The sequence below is a fragment of the Schistocerca nitens genome, chromosome 7 (assembly GCF_023898315.1).
Source record: "Schistocerca nitens isolate TAMUIC-IGC-003100 chromosome 7, iqSchNite1.1, whole genome shotgun sequence".
Classification (NCBI taxonomy): Eukaryota; Metazoa; Arthropoda; class Insecta; order Orthoptera; family Acrididae; genus Schistocerca; species Schistocerca nitens.
In genome coordinates this window covers 176105001-176125206 of record NC_064620.1, presented here as the reverse complement: position 1 = coordinate 176125206, position 20206 = coordinate 176105001, and the positions used below count along the sequence as shown (strand labels likewise).

The 20206-nt window shown below is 43.7% G+C and overlaps 1 protein-coding gene across 3 annotated transcripts in view; it reads right to left on the bottom strand.

The window, feature by feature from the left end:
* LOC126195328 (RNA-binding protein fusilli) overlaps positions 1-20206 on the bottom strand; it is a 1033937-nt gene that overhangs the window by 42504 nt on the left and 971227 nt on the right. For all 3 annotated transcript variants that reach the window (XM_049933898.1, XM_049933895.1, XM_049933897.1), the window contains 4 exons: positions 15436-15546; positions 12552-12727; positions 10598-10692; positions 8244-8459 (listed from right to left, as the gene is read on the bottom strand). In XM_049933898.1, the coding sequence (XP_049789855.1) occupies positions 8244-8459; positions 10598-10692; positions 12552-12727; positions 15436-15546 (598 nt within the window). The remainder of the gene's footprint in view (positions 1-8243; positions 8460-10597; positions 10693-12551; positions 12728-15435; positions 15547-20206) is intronic.

Sequence of the window (20206 nt, the reverse complement as noted above, 5' to 3'; positions counted from 1 at the left end):
TGTGCATTCTGATATTTTCCTATAGTTTCAAAAACGTATCTACGAATAAAAGATCGACACATGAATATAGACAGTTAAGTTTGGCACAATATTGGTGCACAATATAAATATATATCTTTCAATACCATTAACTGGAAATATATAACAACAGTAAGTGACGAGACAACGACAATGATAAGTTTATTGCCATTGTGCACGAATACGTTTTCGAGCAACATTGTTAAGTTTTTCCCAGAGGCACACGTACTGTTTGCTCTTGCCAACATTAAAGGAGTGAATTGTTCGTTAAACACGAAACTATGAAAATGAAGAAAATGTTAAAATAGCACAAAAATATAGAAAATTAAGCAAAATTAAATTTACATTTCTAAAGTCAGATTTTCCGCAGCTCGTGGTCTGGCGGAGGCGTTCTCACTTCCCGAGCACGGGGTCCTGGGTTCGATTCCCGTCGGGGTCTGGGATTTTCACCTGCCCCGAGATGACTGGGTGTTGTTGTGTTTCTCTATCATCGTCATTCATCCCCATTACGGTCGGAAGAAGGCAACGGCAAACCACCTCCATTAGGACCTTGCATAGTACGGCGGTTTCAGGTCTCCCACATCGTTCCCCTACGCTGTGTCAAGAAGGATGGGACTTCATTTCCATAGTCAGAATATTTGGGATTTTAGTACTTCGTAACAATGCGTGGCTCATACAAAAAAAAAAAAAAAATGAAATGAAGCTGCCGATCGAATGAGTGACGAAACAACCACGTAAGTAAGCGATCTGTGTCTGAATCTCCATGTCATTAAATGGTGCATGGCGGAGGGGACCTTGTGCCACTACTAGTCATTCTTCTCTGTAAATGGAGGAGGTAAAGACGACTGTCTATGCCTCCGTATGAGCCCTAATTCCTCTTGTCTTGTCCTTACGGACCTTACACGAAGTGTAAGGCAGTAACTGAAGCTGACCATTCGCCTTCCCTTCTACCGACGTTAAGCGCTCGTTCCATTTCACATCGCTTTGTAATGTTTTCGAACATTACAGAATTGTTTTTCCTAGTCACTTGCCTTAAATTTACATGTTTCTACATCAGAACATGCTCCCATTAATCACACCAAGTAGAAATACTGTCTACGTCATTTCGTATCTTCCTCCATTCACTCATCGACGACACCTTCCCGCAGACCACAGCACCATCAGCAATCAGCAGCAGATTGCTGCTCACCCTGTCCGTCCTCATAACATTCAGATACGTACAAGAGCGGTTCTACCACAATTCCCTGAGCACTCCTGACCATACCCATGTTTCTGATCAATACTCGCCGTCGAGGACCACGTGCTGCGTTCTATTACTTAAGAAGCCTTCCAGCTACTTACATATCTGGGAATTTATTCCTTACGTTCTTATCGCCATTAACAGTCTGCAGTGGGGCACCGTGTCAAAAGCTTTCCGGAAATCTAGGAGTATGGAATTTACCTGTTGTTACCCATCGCCGTGGTGTGAAAGGCACGCCGAGTTCACACGCGTGATTCTTCTTAATCCGTTGTTTTGTGTCTCGCAGATATTTATTATATTCGAACTTAGAATGTGCTCAAGCCTCCTCCTGTAAACCATTTTAGGGATACTGGTCCGTAATTTTTTGCGGATCCGTTCTTTTACCCTATTGTGTGTAAGAGTCACCCGCACTTTCGAGTAGTCGCTTGCGACTTTGCACCTGGCGAGAAATTCACAATAATGAATGCTAAGTAAGGGATCAATTACGAAGAGTACCGTGTCTGTAAAACCGAATTGGGATTCCATCCAGACCTGGCGATTTATCTGTTCACAGCTCTTTCATCTGCTTTTCTTTCGCGTGATCAGACTGGTCGACGAGTGACTGGATGGAGGCCTTCGACACAATTGTTATTTTACATAGTACCAAGATTTACCAGTTTCGGCAACGAATTTCGCTAATGAGGCACATAAGGATGAAGGTGGAAGTAATTCTATGCTTCATGTATTGCTCTGTTCACACAAGCACTAATTTCTAGTAAACAGAAATCAATCTACTTCATGCACGGCTCTTTTTTCCGTGTAGCATTTGAAAAAAAAGTCGTTGCGTGTTTCACGTGCAATGGCCAAATAGGCTTCCAAGTATTACTCGAAAGTGCAATGTTGTTGTGGTCTTCAGTCCTGAGACTGGTTTGATGCAGCTCTCCATGCTACTCTATCCTGTGCAAGCTTCTTCATCTCCCAGTACCTACTGCAACCTACATCCTTCTGAATCTGCTTAGTGTATTCATCTCTTGGTCTCCCTCTACGATTTTTACCCTCCACGCTGCCCTCCAATGCTAAATTTGTGATCCCTTCATGCCTCAAAACATGTCCTATCAACCGATCCCTTCTTCTAGTCAAGTTGTGCCACAAACTTCTCTTCTCCCCAATCCTATTCAATACCTCCTCATTAGTTACGTGATCTACCCACCTTATCTTCAGCATTCTTCTGTAGCACCACATTTCGAAAGCTTCTATTCTCTTCTTGTCCAAACTGGTTATCGTCCATGTTTCACTTCCATACATGGCTACACTCCATACAAATACTTTCAGAAACGACTTCCTGACACTTAAATCTATACTCGATGTTAACAAATTTCTCTTCTTCAGAAACGATTTCCTTGCCATTGCCAGTCTACATTTTATATCGTCTCTACTTCGACCACCATCAGTTATTTTACTCCCAAAATAGCAAAACTCCTTTACTACTTTAAGTGTCTCATTTCCTAATCTAATCCCCTCAGCATCACCCGATTTAATTTGACTACAATCCATTATCCTCGTTTTGCTTTTGTTGATGTTCATCTCATATCCTCCTTTCAAGACACTGTCCATTCCGTTCAACTGCTCTTCCAAGTCCTTTGCTGTCTCTGACAGAATTACAATGTCATCGGCGAACCTCAAAGTTTTTACTTCTTCTCCATGAATTTTAATACCTACTCCGAATTTTTCTTTTGTTTCCTTTACTGCTTGCTCAATATACAGATTGAATAACATCGGGGAGAGGCTACAACCCTGTCTCACTCCCTTCCCAACCACTGCTTCCCTTTCATGCCCCTCGACTCTTATAACTGCCATCTGGTTTCTGTACAAATTGTAAATAGCCTTTCGCTCCCTTTATTTTACCCCTGCCCTCTTTAGAATTTGAAAGAGAGTATTCCAGTCAACATTGTCGAAAGCTTTCTCTAAGTCTACAAATGCTAGAAACGTACGTTTGCCTTTTCTTAATCTTTCTTCTAAGATAAGTCGTAAGGTTAGTATTGCCTCACCTGTTCCAACATTTCTACGGAATCCAAATTGATCTTCCCCGAGGTCCGCTTCTACCAGTTCTGTAAAGAATTCGCGTTAGTATTTTGCAGCTGTGACTTATTAAACTGATTGTTCGGTAATTTTCACATCTGTCAACACCTGCTTTCTTTGGGATTGGAATTATTATTTTCTTCTTGAAGTCTGTGGGTATTTCGCTTGTCTCATACATCTTGCTCACCAGATGGTAGAGTTTTGTCATGACTGGCTCTTCCAAGGCCATCAGTAGTTCTAATGGAATGTTGTCTACTCCCGGGGCCTTGTTTCGACTCAGGTCTTTCAGTGCGCTGTCAAACTCTTCACGCAGTATCTTATCTCCCATTTCATCTTCATCTACATCCTCTTCCATAATATTGTCCTCAAGTACATCGCCCTTGTAAAAACCCTCTATATATTCCTTCCACCTTTCTGCCTTCCCTTCTTTGCTTAGAACTGGGTTGCCATCTGAGCTCTTGATATTCATACAAGTGGTTCTCTTCTCTCCAAAGGTCTCTTTAATTTTCCTGTAGGCAGTATCTATCTTACCCCTAGTGAGACAAGCCTCTACATCCTTAGATTTGTCCTCTAGCCATCCCTGCTTAGCCATTTTGCACTTCCTGTCGATCTCATTTTTGAGACGTTTGTATTCCTTTTTGCCTGCTTCATTTACTGTATTTTTATATTTTCTCCTTTCATCAATTAAATTCAATATTTCTTCTGTTACCCAAGGATTTCTATTAGCCCTCGTCTTTTTACCTACTTGATCGTCTGCTGCCTTCACTACTTCATCCCTCAGAGCTACCCATTCTTCTTCTACTGTATTTCTTTCCCCCATTCCTGTCAATTGTTCCCTTATGCTCTCCCTGAAACTCTCTACAACCTCTCGTTCTTTCAGTTTATCCAGGTCCCATCTCCTTAAATTCCCACCTTTTTGCAGTTTCTTCAGTTTCAATCTGCAGTTCATAACCAATAGATTGTGGTCAGAATCCACATCTGCCACTGGAAATGTCTTACAATTTAAAACCTGGTTCCTAAATCTCTGTCTTACCATTATATAATCTATCTGATACCTTTTAGTATCTCCAGGATTCTTCCAGGTATACAACCTTCTTTTATGATTCTTGAACCAAGTGTTAGCTATCATTAAGTTATGCTCTGTGCAAAATTCTACAAGGCGGCTTCCTCTTTCATTTCTTCCACCCAATCCATATTCACCTACTATGTTTCCTTCTCTCCCTTTTCCTACTGACGAATTCCAGTCACCCATGACTATTAAATTTTCGTCTCCCTTCACTACTTGAATAATTTCTTTTATCTCGTCATACATTTCATCAATTTCTTCATCATCTGCAGAGCTAGTTGGCATATAAACTTGTACTACTGTAGTAGGCATGGGCTTTGCGTCTATCTTGGCCACAATAATGCATTCACTATGCTGTTTGTAGTAGCTAACCCGCACTCCTATTGTTTTATTCATTATTAAACCTACTCCTGCATTACCCCTATTTGATTTTGTATTTATAACCCTGTAATCACCTGACCAAAAGTCTTGTTCCTCCTGCCACCGAACTTCACTAATTCCCACTATATCTAACTTTAACCTATCAATTTCCCTTTTAAAATTTTCTAACCTACCTGCCCGATTAAGGGATCTGACATTCCACGCTCCGATCCGTAGAATGCCAGTTTTCTTTCTCCTGATAACGACGTCCTCTTGAGTAGTCCCCGCCCGGAGATCCGAATGGGGGACTATTTTACCTCCGGAATATTTTACCCAAGAGGACGCCATCATCATTTAATCATACAGTAAAGCTGCATGTCCTCGGGAAAAATCACGGCTGTAGTTTCCCCTTGCTTTCAGCGGTTCGCAGTAACAGCACAGCAAGGCCGTTTTGGTTAATGTTACAAGGCCAGATCAGTCAATCATCCAGACTGTTGCCCCTGCAACTACTGAAAAGGCTGCTGCCCCTCTTCAGGAACCACATGTTTGTCTGCCCTCTCAACAGATAACCCTCCGTTGTGGTTGCACCTACGGTACGGCCATCTGTATCGCTGAGGCACGCAAGCCTCCCCACCAACGGCAAGGTCCATGGTTCATGGGGGAAGCGAAAGTGCAAGTGACTCGCAAAATAATGGGTACGAAATCGTGCGTCACAGCCATGTAACTACATAATTATGTACAAGAAATATTAAGTTCGCGGTATACAGATACGCGGCCACATAACGCTAGGCGTATCATGGCACTCTGTGGGCGTAAACTCATATCCAATGATGGGCGTAAACTCATATCCAATGAAAGCACCATAGCAGAAACTTTGGAAAACTGTATTTTTTAGGAAGGGTAAGAAACGTTTGGAGAAGTACCAGAAGGTGTATCGAGCTGAAAGGACACTACGTTGGCAAATGAAGCTGATTTTCTTTTTCAAAGATATGTGCCGTTTAAAAATCAATTCCGTCTCCCCTTCGCGCTCCGACTCACCTTTCACCACGACGTGCTTGGCTGAAGTACATCGGGCCCCGATTGCTAATATTGTGCAATACTGTTGCCCACCTATGGATAACGTTGAAGACTGTATATCTTTTGTCAGCTCAGTCCCGTATGTCAAGACTGTTTATGTCGTGTAAACAGAATTGTGAAAATTCATCGGAATCAGCTAAGCACACGTCCGCTTTCAAAATTATTGGAAATTCATAGGTGTCTAAAGGCCATATACTGCGAAAAACCAAGGTTGCCGCCGGAAAAAACGCGCAATACGATCAGTTGTCAAATACAGAGAAGTATTGAAAAGTGGATAAGGTTCCGTTAATTAATTAAGTAAGAAGTTACATTCATTCAGGACGAATTCGGGAAGGCGCTAACTTGAAAGAATAGTGTCTCGAAAGACAGTGTCCTTTTTCTTTATCATAGGTAATTTAACTGATGAAAGGCGAAAATATAAAAATGCAGTAAATGAAGCAGGCAAAAAGGAATACAAACGTGCAAAATGGCTAAGCAGGGATGGCTAGACGACAAATGTAAGGATGTAGAGGCTTATCTCACTAGGGGTAAGATAGATACTGCCTACAGGAAAATTAAAGAGACCTTTGGAGATAAGAGAACGACTTGTATGAATATCAAGAGCTCAGATGGAAACCCAGTTCTAAGAAAAGAAGGGAAAGCAGAAAGGTGGAAGGGGTATATAGAGGGACTATACAAGGGCGATGTACTTGAGGGCAATATTATGGAAATGGAAGAGAATGTACATGATGATGATGAAATGGGAGATACGATACTGCGTGAGGAGTTTGACAGAGCACTGAAAGACCTAAGTCGAAACAAAGCCCCGGGAGTAGACAACATTCCATTAGAACTACTGACGGCCTTGGGAGAGCCAGTCCTGACAAAACTCTACCATCTGGTGAGCAAGATGTATGAGACAGGCGAAATACCCTCAGACTTCAAGAAGAATATAATAATTCCAATCCCAAAGAGAGCAGGTGCTGACAGATGTGAAAATTACGGAACAATCAGTTTAATAAGTCACTGATGCAAAATACTAATGCGAATTCTTTACAGACTAATTGAAAAACTGGTAGAAGCCGACCTCGGGGAAGATCAGTTTGGATTCCGTAGAAATGTTGGAACACGTGAGGCAGTACCGACCCTACGACATATCTTAGAAAATAGCATTTGTAGACTTCGAGAAAGCTTTTGACTATGTTGAGTGGAATACTCTCTTTCAAATTCTGAAGGTGGCAGGGGTAAAATACAGGGATCGAAAGGCTATTTACAATTCGTACAGAAACCAGATGGCAGTTATAAGAGTCGAGCGACATGAAAGGGAAGCAGTGGTTGGGAAGTAAGACAGGGGCGTAGCCTCTCATCGATGTTATTCTATCTGTATATTGAGCAAGCAGTACAGGAAACAAAAGAAAAGTTCGGAGTAGGTATTAAAATCCATGGAGAAGAAGTAAAAACTTTGAGGTTCGCCGATGGCATTGTAATTCTGTCAGAGACAGCAAAGGACTTGGAAGAGCAGTTGAACGGAATGGACAGTGTCTTGAAAGGAGGATATAAGATGAACATCAACAAAAGCAAAACGAGAATAATGGAATGTAGTCGAATTAAGTTGGGTGATGCTGAGGGAATTAGATTAGGAAATGAGACACTTAAAGTAGTAAAGGAGTTTTGCTATTTGGGGAGCAAAATAAGTGATGATGGTCGAAGTAGAGGATACAAAATGTAGACTGGCAATGGCAAGGAAAGCGTTTCTGAAGAAGAGAAATTTGTTAACATCGAGTATAGATTTAAGTGTCAGGAAATCGTTTCTGAAAGTATTTGTATGGAGTGTAGCCATGTATGGAAGTGAAACATGGACGATAAATAGTTTGGACAAGAAGAGAATAGAAGCTTTCGAAATGTGCTACAGAAGAATGCTCAAGATTACATGGGTATATCACATAACTAATGACGAGGTATTGAACAGAATTGGGGAGAAGAGGAGTTTGTGGCACAACTTGACTAGAAGAAGGGATCGGTTGGTAGGGCATGTTCTGAGGCTTCAAGGGATCACGAATTTAGTATTGGAGGGCAGCGTGGAGGGTAAAAATTGTAGATGGAGACCAAGAGATGAATACACTAAGCAGATTCAGAAGGATGTAGGTTGCAGTAGGTACTGTGAGATGAAGAAGCTTGTAGAGGATAGAGTAGAATGGAGAGCTGCATCAAACCAGTCTCAGGACTGAAGACCACAACAACAACAGGTGTAACTTTATGCAAAAGTTCCAACAATCATTCCGCTCACTCTGTAAATTTTCTGACGTCGATTTTCCTCCGTTCACCCGTCTACGCTTCCCGCCCGAGCGCTGCAGTCCACGAAGTTTGCGCAACCCCACTTCACCGCCCGGAGCCAGCCGTCAGCACATTGGCCAACACTGCTGCAGCGAGCAGAGCCTCACTCACCTGCTGCACCTCCGCCGTGGTGCTCCTGAAGAGCTCGATGTAGCGCGAGCCGATGAGCTCGCGGTGCTTGCTGAGCGCCTTGGCCGCGTCCTCCTCCTGCGCGAACAGCACGAACGCGTCGCCCGTGGCCCGCCCGTCGGGCTTCTTCACGAACAGCACGCCCTCCTCGTCGTCCATCACCTTGCACGAGTTCTCGCCAGACTCGAAGAACTCCAGCTGCAATTTTGGTGTGCGAACAGCAGCTACCCTCACGCGCAACGAGACAATAATTACTTATTACGAGGTTACCGTCGCTGCATCTACAGCGATACGAGAACAAATACGATCTCTGAGGTGCGCCAACGCGCAGCTAAGCATTTCTGGGCTCAACGACCAATTTTGTGGTCGGTTGCTTTTCAGCACCCGCCAGTGTGGCAGCCAAAGTTGAGCCTAAAGATGTGGTCCGTCGTTCGAGGAAACTCGGTAGGTAACCGTCTAGTCCACTGAATTTTATGGCCAGGTATCGGAAGAATGTTAAACACTAATTCGCAACTAGGAAACGTTCTCGAAGACTAAAGAATTCGTGAAAGTTGAAATTTTATTTTAATCTCGTGGCACGATTTTGTTACTGTAATTTAATAAAATCATTCGACAAACGAGATAATGAACTAAAGCGACATCTCAATCCATTGTGCTTAATGAGCTTAATGAGCTCCACCCAGCCGATTATCAACTAACCCCAATGATGAGACAATCTACAGTCGATAAATATATGGGTCTTTATCAACAAAAGAGGACGAGCCTCTCAATTGGCGACCGGTGGCGTGTCACGGGAAAGTTATTGCAAGGTACTGTTGGATTACAGTAAAAAAAAAAAATTGCAACTAAACGCTGATAAAATTTCAACTTTCATGAATTCTTGAATCTTGGACGACATTTCCTACTTACGAATTACTGATAAATATTCTTCCGACAAGAGATCGTTAAATTCAGCTACTATTTCGCTTTTGACAGAGTGGTCACGACCGCCCTCATCTGTACACTCAACTCGACCGACTACCGCGCTCTCAAAAAAAAAAAAAAAAAAAAAAAAAAAAACAGACAAAAGTAGAACTCTTGGTAGGGCCGACCGATGCTTAACCGCGCGTTAGTGCACCTCACCTCAGAGATTCTACTTTCTCTCGTATCGATCGAAGTGCAGCAACGAAGACCTCACAGCATGTGCGCATGGAGACGCTGCGTATGTTGCAACAAATTAATCGAATTTCCAGCTTATTTGCGAATCTGCTCCCACTGAAGTTCCTTTATCGCAAGTGAAATTCCAAAAGCTTCGTCACTTATACGCATACTATCCAGAGTAACTTCACAGACGTATGGAGGACCTCAGTGAGCTTACAAAGAAGTAGCCAGCTACAACGGCTAAAATTACGGAAATATTTCTGCTCTACCACCCTTCAAGGTCGTTTATCGGCACAAAAAGAGTGCATTTGTGTAAAATGGATGTTTGAAGATAACATACTCTAAGGTACGCACGAGCTGCTAAGAAATCACTACAGTTTGACAGTTGTAACCAACAGATTAATATGGGACTTAAATGAAGTGTTATTTGGCAAACAGCTTAACATTTGCTTGACACAGTGAATATTAACAAATGCATAACTTGCAGTCTAAAATTCTCCAAAATAGAAACTGCTATGTCCAGTTGTTGACTTTGTATGAAATGATTATAACACAGAAGAACAGCACTCGCTTTTAATACTGGACTACCGCACTACCGACAAGCAGAAAATGAGGCAGCATGTACACGTTGGCCTTGTTATCCTTGCATACTGCTCATTCCACTGTGTTTCAACAGTTTAATTGAGAATATGAAATTATTTCGCAGCCCGTGTACGACTACCCAACATTCTCTCTCAATGAATTCCCGACAAATAGGAACTCTCTCACAAATGTTCATGTGAGGAATTTCTATTCAGACCGCAGTTTGTTCTGAATAAGCAGAATGGCTCGCAATTTTCTTATTCTCGTGCCAGACTTTATACATAAATGTTTACTGAGGGTTTCTGACACTGTCCGAGACTTCTCATTGGAACTTACAATATTTCTCCAGAGAATCTGCTGGTCATGTCAAGTATGCTAAGTCGACATTGTAAGCTTTAAGTTTTCCTTTCGCAATAAGTGACACTCGCATTAATTTGGCTATCATTATACAAAAGTCGCCACCTGTTGTTCACCGTCGAGTGGGTCATAATGAATCTAAGTATATTACGTACTTCGGACGATCGTTGATATCCCACCTGCTTTGGCAAAGAGACCATCAGTCGAAGCAGACTCGTCATAAATTTTAATTTTGATGCGACTAGTGGTGGACTTACGACTTGCTTCGCGGTGCAGTCGTAAGGCAGGCCCCTCATCCTGACTATGACTTGTCCGCCTCTGGAGAGGAACGCTTGAGCCTCATTGTTGTTGCCTGAAAAAGGTTAAAAATAGTTAAGCGTCAACTGGCCAAGAATGGTCACAAACAGTTTTCTTCCAAGCCTATTACGTAAGTAAAGAAGTGAAACAGAAAATTTGAAAATTATTTGTGTACACAACAGTACAGTAGTCCGTTTATACAGATTGCATATCGACAATACGAAACAATTTCAAGAAAAAGCATATAGAATTCTACCGCGTACGAGGTATACAAGAGCGAACATTATGACGTAAGAATCACATGCTGCCAAAAATTAAAAGTCAGTACCTACAACATGATTAAAGAAAATAATCAACTTAAGGAAACTACGAAAGTTTACTACTAAATAAGTCAGCAGCAGTATAGATCCGCCAACATCGTAATAATAAAGCGACAACCAAAAGCTACAATTTGCATTTAAGAAGAGAGAGACTAATAGGTTAAAGCTGTCAGCCCTGGCTGGATAGTTCAGTCGGTAAGTGTACTGAACTGAATGGATAGTGCTTTGGAAAGAGGTTGTAAGACGAACATGAAATAAACTACCAGCTTTGGAGAGTACACCAATGAACTCTGATAATATTGGAGCGGATTACGTAAGAAACTTGGCCGCTTATAGAGGCGGAAGGGTTCTGTTAATTGAATAGTTAAATTACGATGGCGGAATTTAAGGGAATATGAAACGCAGACTGATAATACTATGAAAATGTTTTCTGAAAAACAGAGATATTTTAACATCTAATTTCGAAAATTATTTGTCTGGATTGTAGTCCTGTATGGAAGCGAAAAGTGGATTATTTATCAGTGTATACAAGAAGAGAACATGCGCTTTAGAAAGGTGGAGTTGTAGAAGAATTCTGCTGATTATCTGCTCATTAGATGGACAGATCGAATAATAAATGGAGAGAGACTGAATATGGAGAACTGGAGAGAAAGGAAATTTATTGCACAATCTGACTAAAAAATTGGATAAATTGTAGCACGTATCCTCTGGCGTCAAGGGATAGCAGATTGTTAATGAAAAGGGAGGGAGTAGGGGGAGAGAGAGAGAGGAGAGAGAGAGAGAGAGAGAGAGAGAGAGAGAGAGAGGGGGGAAGAGACGGAGGAGAGAGAGGGGGGGAAGAGACGGAGGAGAGAGAGGGGGGGAAGAGACGGAGGAGAGAGAGGGGGGGAAGAGACGGAGGAGAGAGAGGGGGGGAAGAGACGGAGGAGAGAGAGGGGGGGAAGAGACGGAGGAGAGAGAGGGGGGAGGGAGGGAGGGAGGGAGGGACGGAGGGAGGGAGGGACGGACGGAGGGAGGGAGGGACGGACGGAGGGAGGGACGGAGGGAGGGAGGGACGGACGGAGGGAGGGAGGGAGGGAGGGAGGGAGGGAGGGAGGGAGGGACGGAGGGAGGGAGGGAGGGACGGAGGGAGGGAGGGAGGGAGGGAGGGAGGGAGGGAGGGACGGAGGGAGGGAGGGACGGAGGGAGGGAGGGACGGAGGGAGGGAGGGACGGAGGGAGGGAGGGACGGAGGGACGGAGGGACGGAGGGACGGAGGGACGGAGGGGACGGAGGGAGGGAGGGAGGGAGGGAGGGAGGGAGGGAGGGAGGGAGGGAGGGAGGGAGGGAGGGAGGGAGGGTGGTTAAACAGATATGAAGAGAAATTGATAGGACTGGCTAATGATGAGATCTGCATCAAACCAGTCCTCAAAATGTATCAACATGGGAAATACCTCAGTCAGGATGATCATATGGGCATCAAGAACTCCACAATTGCCCACTTTTCCAGCTTGTTCACCGCTATCTTTCGTTGTGAACCCGCTGTCCATTAAAATGGAATGAACTGCATCAGGGGATTTGGCTCCCATTCCGCAGCCATGTAGGGTTATACGTACCTCCCGCGACGTTGATGAAGTCCTCGCCGGAGGCGCGGTAGACCTCGATGTAGCGGTTGCCGATGTGGTGCTTGTGCCTTTTGAGGGCCATGTCCCTGTGCTCCTGGTTCACGAAGCGCACCAAAGCCTCTCCGTTCCGCCTGCCTTGCGGGCTCAGACACAGTGCGACGCCGCCTCTGCGAACGACACGCTCCATTTACTGAAACGCTGCTGCTTCAATACAGACGCAATACACACAAAGTGCCTATTTAACTGTGTGTCCTAATCCACACTTCGCACTGGTGTACCTATATCACACCCCCTTACTTATCAATATTGTTCCAAGGTATTATTGGTAGCTGATATTCATTTGATATCTCTCCCACGTAACTGTTGAGGCATTCATCGGAAGCTAAATAAATCCCTGACTGATGCTTTGACTGCTGACAGGGTACTTTCAAAATCATTTTCGCGAGCACTGCTTTGGATAACAATTCGTGCTATTGGTAGGTCCTCCATGTCGTATGTTTATCAATGTAACATCCATAGAAGGGTCCCTATCACCACACCTGGATTGGTGTGCGTCCACATACCAGATACGAAACTGTCCGTTCTACAAATACGGATCACTAAAAGCACAATGAGGAATAATTTTAAATTACATCGACACTGCGGCATTCCGTTCTATTTGGCTTGTAATTTCTAGAACAATGCTAACTGAACAAGATACATTGTAAAACAGATTATCACGGACTGAAAAGCACACTGATCAGAAGTATCCGTACGCCCCTATGTAATGCGGAATTTAGCACGTCAGTAGAGAAACAGTAGAAGTAGAACTGTCTGTCGTGAAACTCGGTGACTTCGAACATGAACTAGACGCTGGATGTCACTTGAGTTACACATCCATCAGGGACGTTGCAACCATTCTAAAACTGCCCAAGTCTACTGTTGGTGATGTGATTGTTCTCCAGTAAAAACGCGACGATAAAACCGCAGCTAAGCCTTGAACAGGCAGACCTCATACACAGACGGACAGGGACCATCGAGCATTGGGTTGGTGGTTGTAAATAATCGCACGAAATCAACCGAAGGGGTCCCTCGTGAATTCCAGAGCAGACCAGCTAACACAATGACTGCGTGTAGGAAGCGGAAAAGAATGGGGTATGATGGTCGAGCAGCTCCTCAAATGCCACACATTTCTGTCGTCAGCCTTAAGCGACGCTTGAGGTGGAGTAAAGAGCGACGGCACGGGACAGTAGATTACGGGAAACGAGTGACTTGTAGTGATGAACAACGCTAAACCCTTTGACAATCCGATGGAACGGTTTGGATTTGGTGAATGCCTGGAGAGCGTAAACATGGCACCATGTTCAGCGCCAGAAGTGTAGTACGGAGGAGGTGCTGCTATGGTGCGGCAATACTTTTCGTGGTTAGGTTGTGGTCCCCTTATTGTGTTTTAGAATTTTTCTTAATCTGGAAAGAAATGAACATATTTTACGGCATGCAGCAGAGGAACAATTCGAGGCGATGAATATTTGTATCAAAGCGACAGCGCACCCAGTCATAAATCAATGACGCAATGGTTTGTCGACAATAACACTCCTGAAATGGGCTGGTCCTCCCAGAATCCCAACTCGAACCCCATGGAAGAGGTGGAACATCGTAGTTACCTACAGCCCCCCGAGTTAAACAGTGCTAGATCTCTGGTTTCGGCTCTAGAGCACGAATGGACTGCCATTCCTCCACAAACATTCATATATCTCTCTGGAAGTGTCCCCAGCAGCGTTCAAGGTGACAAAGGCGAAGGGTGGACAGACCCCACAATTAATGTCCCTTCATAGGTGTCCGGATACTTTAGATCACATACTGTGCAAGAAGTTAAAGGGAAACTTACGAACAACAACCAAGAATATGGAAAAGAAAGATGTTCATATCAAGAGAATTGTTGTCAAAGCAATCAAACATGCCAAAAAGCCAAAATATACGTGGTCGAAAGAGACTTCTCTCAACTTCACGGTTGGTGCTCCCCCCACCTTAAGTCAGAAGGAACTACTTTTTCTTTGTAACCTTCCCCAAAAACTCCTCTTTCCGTCCGGAGTAGAAAAATAACGGTCAGAATGGTAAGACTTTATTTTTGTGTGTGTACCGGTATTACCAAGAGTTTCGTCTACTGATGGTAAATATTGTCCATCACTTTTTAATGAACAATTTTTAAACAGTGATTTGGCGCAGTTACTTGTCAAAGTAGCAATTACTGCACAATGCAATAATACTAACCCAATTTAGCCGCCAGTATAATCACCAACAACGTTATCAACATTTAGATCTTGTCCCCCCCCCCCTCCACCACCCATTAAACGATGACCTGTTTGTATGGTTCTGCGAAGAAGTACTGTCATATCGTTTATTGCGGGGGAATTGTGATTTCTTAATTGCAGAAATGGAAGGGGTAGAATATGGTTCAAATGGCTCTGAGCACTATGCGACTTAACTTCTGAGGTCATCAGTCGCCTAGGACTTAGAACTAATTAAACCTAACTAACCTAAGGACATCACACACATCCATGCCCGAGGCAGGATTCTAACCTGCGACCGTAGCGGTCACTCGGTTCCAGACTGTAGTGTCTAGAACCGCACGGCCACTTCGGCCGGCTAGGGGTAGAATAGATCTGACGTTTACTCTCTTGTTGTGAAATCTGTAATTTGTTCAGCTTTAAGTTAGAAGGCTGGGAAGTGTTCTGTTGTTGCTCACCGTACGGAGCACAAAACCGTGGCTCCCTATGCCCTAAATCCAACAAATGTCGATAAAAAAGAAGAGCTGCAACAGTCTGTGCTGCGAAGGCTCCGCGGTTAGACTGCAGTTAAGCACCGGCAAACCCGAGGTCAGAAGCACAATACTCACTTGGCGACATTGAGCCCCCTGAAGAACTTGGCGATGTCCTGGTCCGACGACTGCCACGGCAGGCCGCGCGCTCTCACCACGCAGTTGTTGTCCACCTCCTCATTCTTGGAGCTGCAAAGACAATGCGTTGCGATCACACGACTGCCGGCGTGCCCCGCCGCTAGGCGAGCCAAGCTGCGCGTAAGCGAAAACCGCGCAAGCTGAGCTCAGTGGCTCCGCAGAGTCAACACACACACACACACACACACACACACACACACACACACACACAGAGGTTAGCTTGCACGCCTCTTTCATTTTATAAATCTTTCACAATCATCATTACAGTTGATAATTTAATGTAAAGTGCAACAGCGAATTGTATTGTTGTAAAAAACTGTCACCAAATACCACATTCACATCTGCCCTATGATTTACATAATATGTAACACAATACACAAGCCCCCCCCCCCCCCCCCCTCTGCTGGTTGCGATTTCCAGACGTCCGAATTCTGTTTACACTGAGCCACGTGGAATTCTTTCCGTCACTCTGGAAGTTTATTGTTCCTATAGTCATCTTTTGTGAGTGAATGCCACGATTTAGTATGAATCAGGGCAAAACTATTTCCTGTCCTTATGAATAAGAACATATTCAAAGAGAAATATTGTTTTGGTTATCTTATCTCCATCTTCTAGAAATTCGCCGTTTCGGTATATTATGCTACTGAATCCTTCAAATAGCGCAGGTGGTGTAGCGTCTAACACCCTGCTTGAGGATTGTAATGATGTGCTGGCAGGTGAACAGGCTTACAAAACTTAGTACAGCAAATTTTCAACTTCTTTACGTTCTTTGATGGTTTTGTTAAGAACTACTTACTTGCAATGAATTGGAGACCTTAAAAGTTAAATTTCGATTGTTATCTAACGTTAAATTCCAAAAGCTACAAAAATTGTATATTGTTATCGAATGTACGTAGAATTTGAACGTAATCTGAACATTCACTCTGCCATTTTGTAGAATGTTTCATAAGGTTTTAATTTGGCTTCCACGGCTACCAGCTCTTGTTGTACTTTAAATCCGACATAAACGTAGGCTATGTTCCACCACCCGGCCTATAGAATATACAGCATCCGCATACTGTATAAATTTACGCATGCCACAGATATCTGTAACCCCACACAGAAAGTGCTTCTAGTAAACACATCTAGAAGTTACATCTTGGTACACACTTAATAAATCGTGTTGTTCTTTTCAGTCTTACGACTGATTTGATGCAGCTCTGCATGCTAGTCTTTTGTGTGCAAGGCTATTCACATCGGTCAAGCTACTGGAAGCTACATCCATTTCAACGAACTTGACACAAACCAAATATTCCTTCGCTCGCCCGGCTAGCCGCGCGGTTTAACGCGCTGCTTTCCGAGCGGGAAGGCGTGCCGGTCCCCCGCACGAATCCGCCCGGCGGATTAGTGTCGAGGTCCGGTGTGGCGGCCAGCCTGTGGATGGTTTTTAAGGCGGTTTTCCATCTACCTCGGCGAACGCGGGCTGGTTCGCCTTATTCCGTCTCCGTACACTGTGTCAGCGATTACTGCGCAAACACCGTTTCCATGTACGCATACACTATAATTAGTCTACCATGCAAACTCTTAGGGTTACACCCGTCTGGTATGAGACGTACCTACAAGGGAGGGGGGGAAGGGGGGAGGGAGGTCCACCACTGGGGTCTGAACCGCACAGTAACCCTGGGTTCGGTGTGGGGGCGGCGATGGTGTGGGGTGGGTGGACTGCTGTGGCCATGTGGGGTTGTGAACCACTGAGGGCCACGGCAGGACGAAGCCTCCCGTCACATTATATATAGTCCTTGATGCTGTAGGATGTTATCTTTTACCAACTTTCTGCTACTTGGCTTTTGTCACAAATTCGATTGTTTACCTGTTCGCTTGTTGCTTCAGCACCATATTCCACAACTTTAATTTTAAATTTGGTATTAGTATATTTCTCTTTTTTAGGAGCAACTTTCTTGCTGTTGGCGTCCGTATTTTACGAGCGTCAGATGCCTCATTTTTTCATATAAACTTAACAAGAAAATAAATATCATATACAATAAATATCATATACAATAAATACGAGAACAGCAATAACATTCACGATTAATTCATAACTTTTCAATACAGGGCATCATCATTATCCTCAGATTTTGTTCCACCTCGAAACAACAGCACATATCCAGTTTCTTTTGTGACTGATACAAGCCTTCCCCCCGTCACAATTTTCCCCATAAACTGCCCCCCCCCCCCTTCCATACTGAAGCAATGCAACAGACTGGATCCAATTGTTTTCCTTGCATTTTTATTGTGGTCGACCAACATTTTCGGTATACAGCGTGCAAAAATCTTTGAGGTCTTCACTCTGCCTTTGTCGATGGGTAACAGGCCACACCATTCATCTATTTTTATCTGGCTACCGTCGCGGGTGATTTGGTCGGCACACTGGACGTTGTATGAAATCACTGCAATCGCTGGCGGGACGCCCCGCGTTGCATCGACCCACGTATCAGTTTCCCTACTGTGGTGTTGTCCACCGGAGGTTCTCCAAACACCTTCTCCGGCCAGTCTGGAATACGACTGGGCTTTTCACTTTCTGCAGTAAGGAATTCAATTACAGAACACTCCCTTATAAGTTCGTCAATGTCTAGCTTTTTCTATACCTATGCGATGCAACGATGTACGACGAAGCTGTTACGGTACTGGAATGGTCTGTACAAGAAGAATTGTGGATTTGCTCTAAATTCTATGTAATTACATTACCAGCTTAATGAAAGAGGTAAAAAAAGCATGCGTTATCTTCTGACCGGCCCTCGCATATTGTCTTTACTTTTGCCTCCTCCTGATATTTAGCAAGTTAAAGAACGAAACTCTTCTACTCCTTCCAGCACGTCACTTCGTATGCATCGTTTGACTTCATCTAAATCACACCTATTACCTTTGTTTTACTTTCATTTATTTACAACAGTAACCTCATTTTAAGATACAATCCCATAAGTCCGATGTTTATATAAATAGAACTTAAGAGGGCTATTCAGAAAATAAGGTCCAGTCGGTCGCGAAATGGAAACCTCTGTAAAAACAAAAAAAATATTTTATTTGCACCTACTTCTCTACATAGCCGTCGTTCCGACTTAGACATTTACCGCAGCGTTGTACAAACTTTCCAATACCCTCGTTGTAAAAGGCAGCCACCTGTGCTTTCCGCCAGTTCTCTTCCCTGGTCTGCACCTAGTGGCCCGCGCCACAATGTTGTCTTCATAGCCAGCGGTTTACTGAGCAGAGTTACGGGCTGTACTGTCTGTGATCAAAGACTGCTCATCAAAAACGCTGCAAGCGTCTCTTCATTGCCCATGCAAAGAGCGGCCGAGAGTAATTGTCATGAAGAAGGAAACGCATGACAGTTATGTGGGTTGCACGACATCAGGCGAAATCTCTCACCAGGCCCCCATACGTGGCGGGTGACTATTTTCTAGGCATCTTTACGTGCTCAGTGTTCACTCCTCAGAACTGAAAAGAGCGACGTGATGCGATCGACGGACATGCTAGAGACAATGCCCAACATATCTATGCAAAGCTTCACTGTGGTCCCCACTTCGCGCCCGATCAGACTTTATTCTCCGAACAGCCTTGTAATATGTAACAATACCAGTAAATATAATTCGAAGTAATTAAATTGGGTACTTCACTGTCTTCGTTGTGGCATGTCATACTACTAATACTACTGCTACTACTATTATTACTAACGGTAACATACAAAATGAAATGGATGGAAATGAAACATCAGTCGACATTTTCAGTAACTAGTTCTGCGGCGAAAAGAAACTTAAAGCATTCCTGCCATATACGTACATGTACGTGCGGTAGTGACGTTTATCTGTAGACAAGAGTTTCTTCTCACTTTGCAGAATAAAAATAGTGATTCAGTTGCAAGGAAGGAAGACAAGAAAGAAACGGTAAATAGATGCGGGAGATAGATTACTTACCGAAAGAGCATCAGTCCACGGCGCACTGGCGGGCAGCAAAACAGAAACAAGGAACGAGGTTATTAAGAGCCTGTGCAGCGTGGTAGACGCGCTCACTGATAACGATATGGGCGGCCTGGCGCCACAGGTGTGGCGCGTTACCAGCGATTAAAGTACTCACTAGCACTCTACTTACAGCAAGTCCTCGTGAACAACAATGCCGCCTTACTCACCCGCTGTCCAAGTCAGGGTCTCTCTCATACACAAAAACCATTTATGCGACACACACACACACAGATACATCCGTAATCAGAAAACGTAGCATCAGAAATATCTCTATCACGACAGGATTTGAGATATGTACTCATTTATGAGCCATGATGAAGGAAATAAATGAGTCTGTTTTCATGGCTGCCAAATTAAGTATTTGTAAACATATTTTGAAAAAAATACAGATATGAGACACTGAAATGTGTAACTCACATCGGCCAAAAAACTCCATTAAATAATCCGGCTATTAATAGTCACAAAGTAAACAATTAGACACAGCATATACTTCTTTATTAACAAGGAAGGGGGCTGGTCAAAATACATGGCTCAAAAGAGTTAGTGGAGTTTGGATGTCTGTCATACTCTACAGAGCTATACCTGAGGACTGGGTATGTTACCAAAGTTTACCTTTATCTTTCACAAATTAAGTACACAACAAAACGTAATTATTTCCTCAATCGTATACATAAAAAGAACTCAAATCAGAAACAATCATTCACCCCAGAAGAATTGAG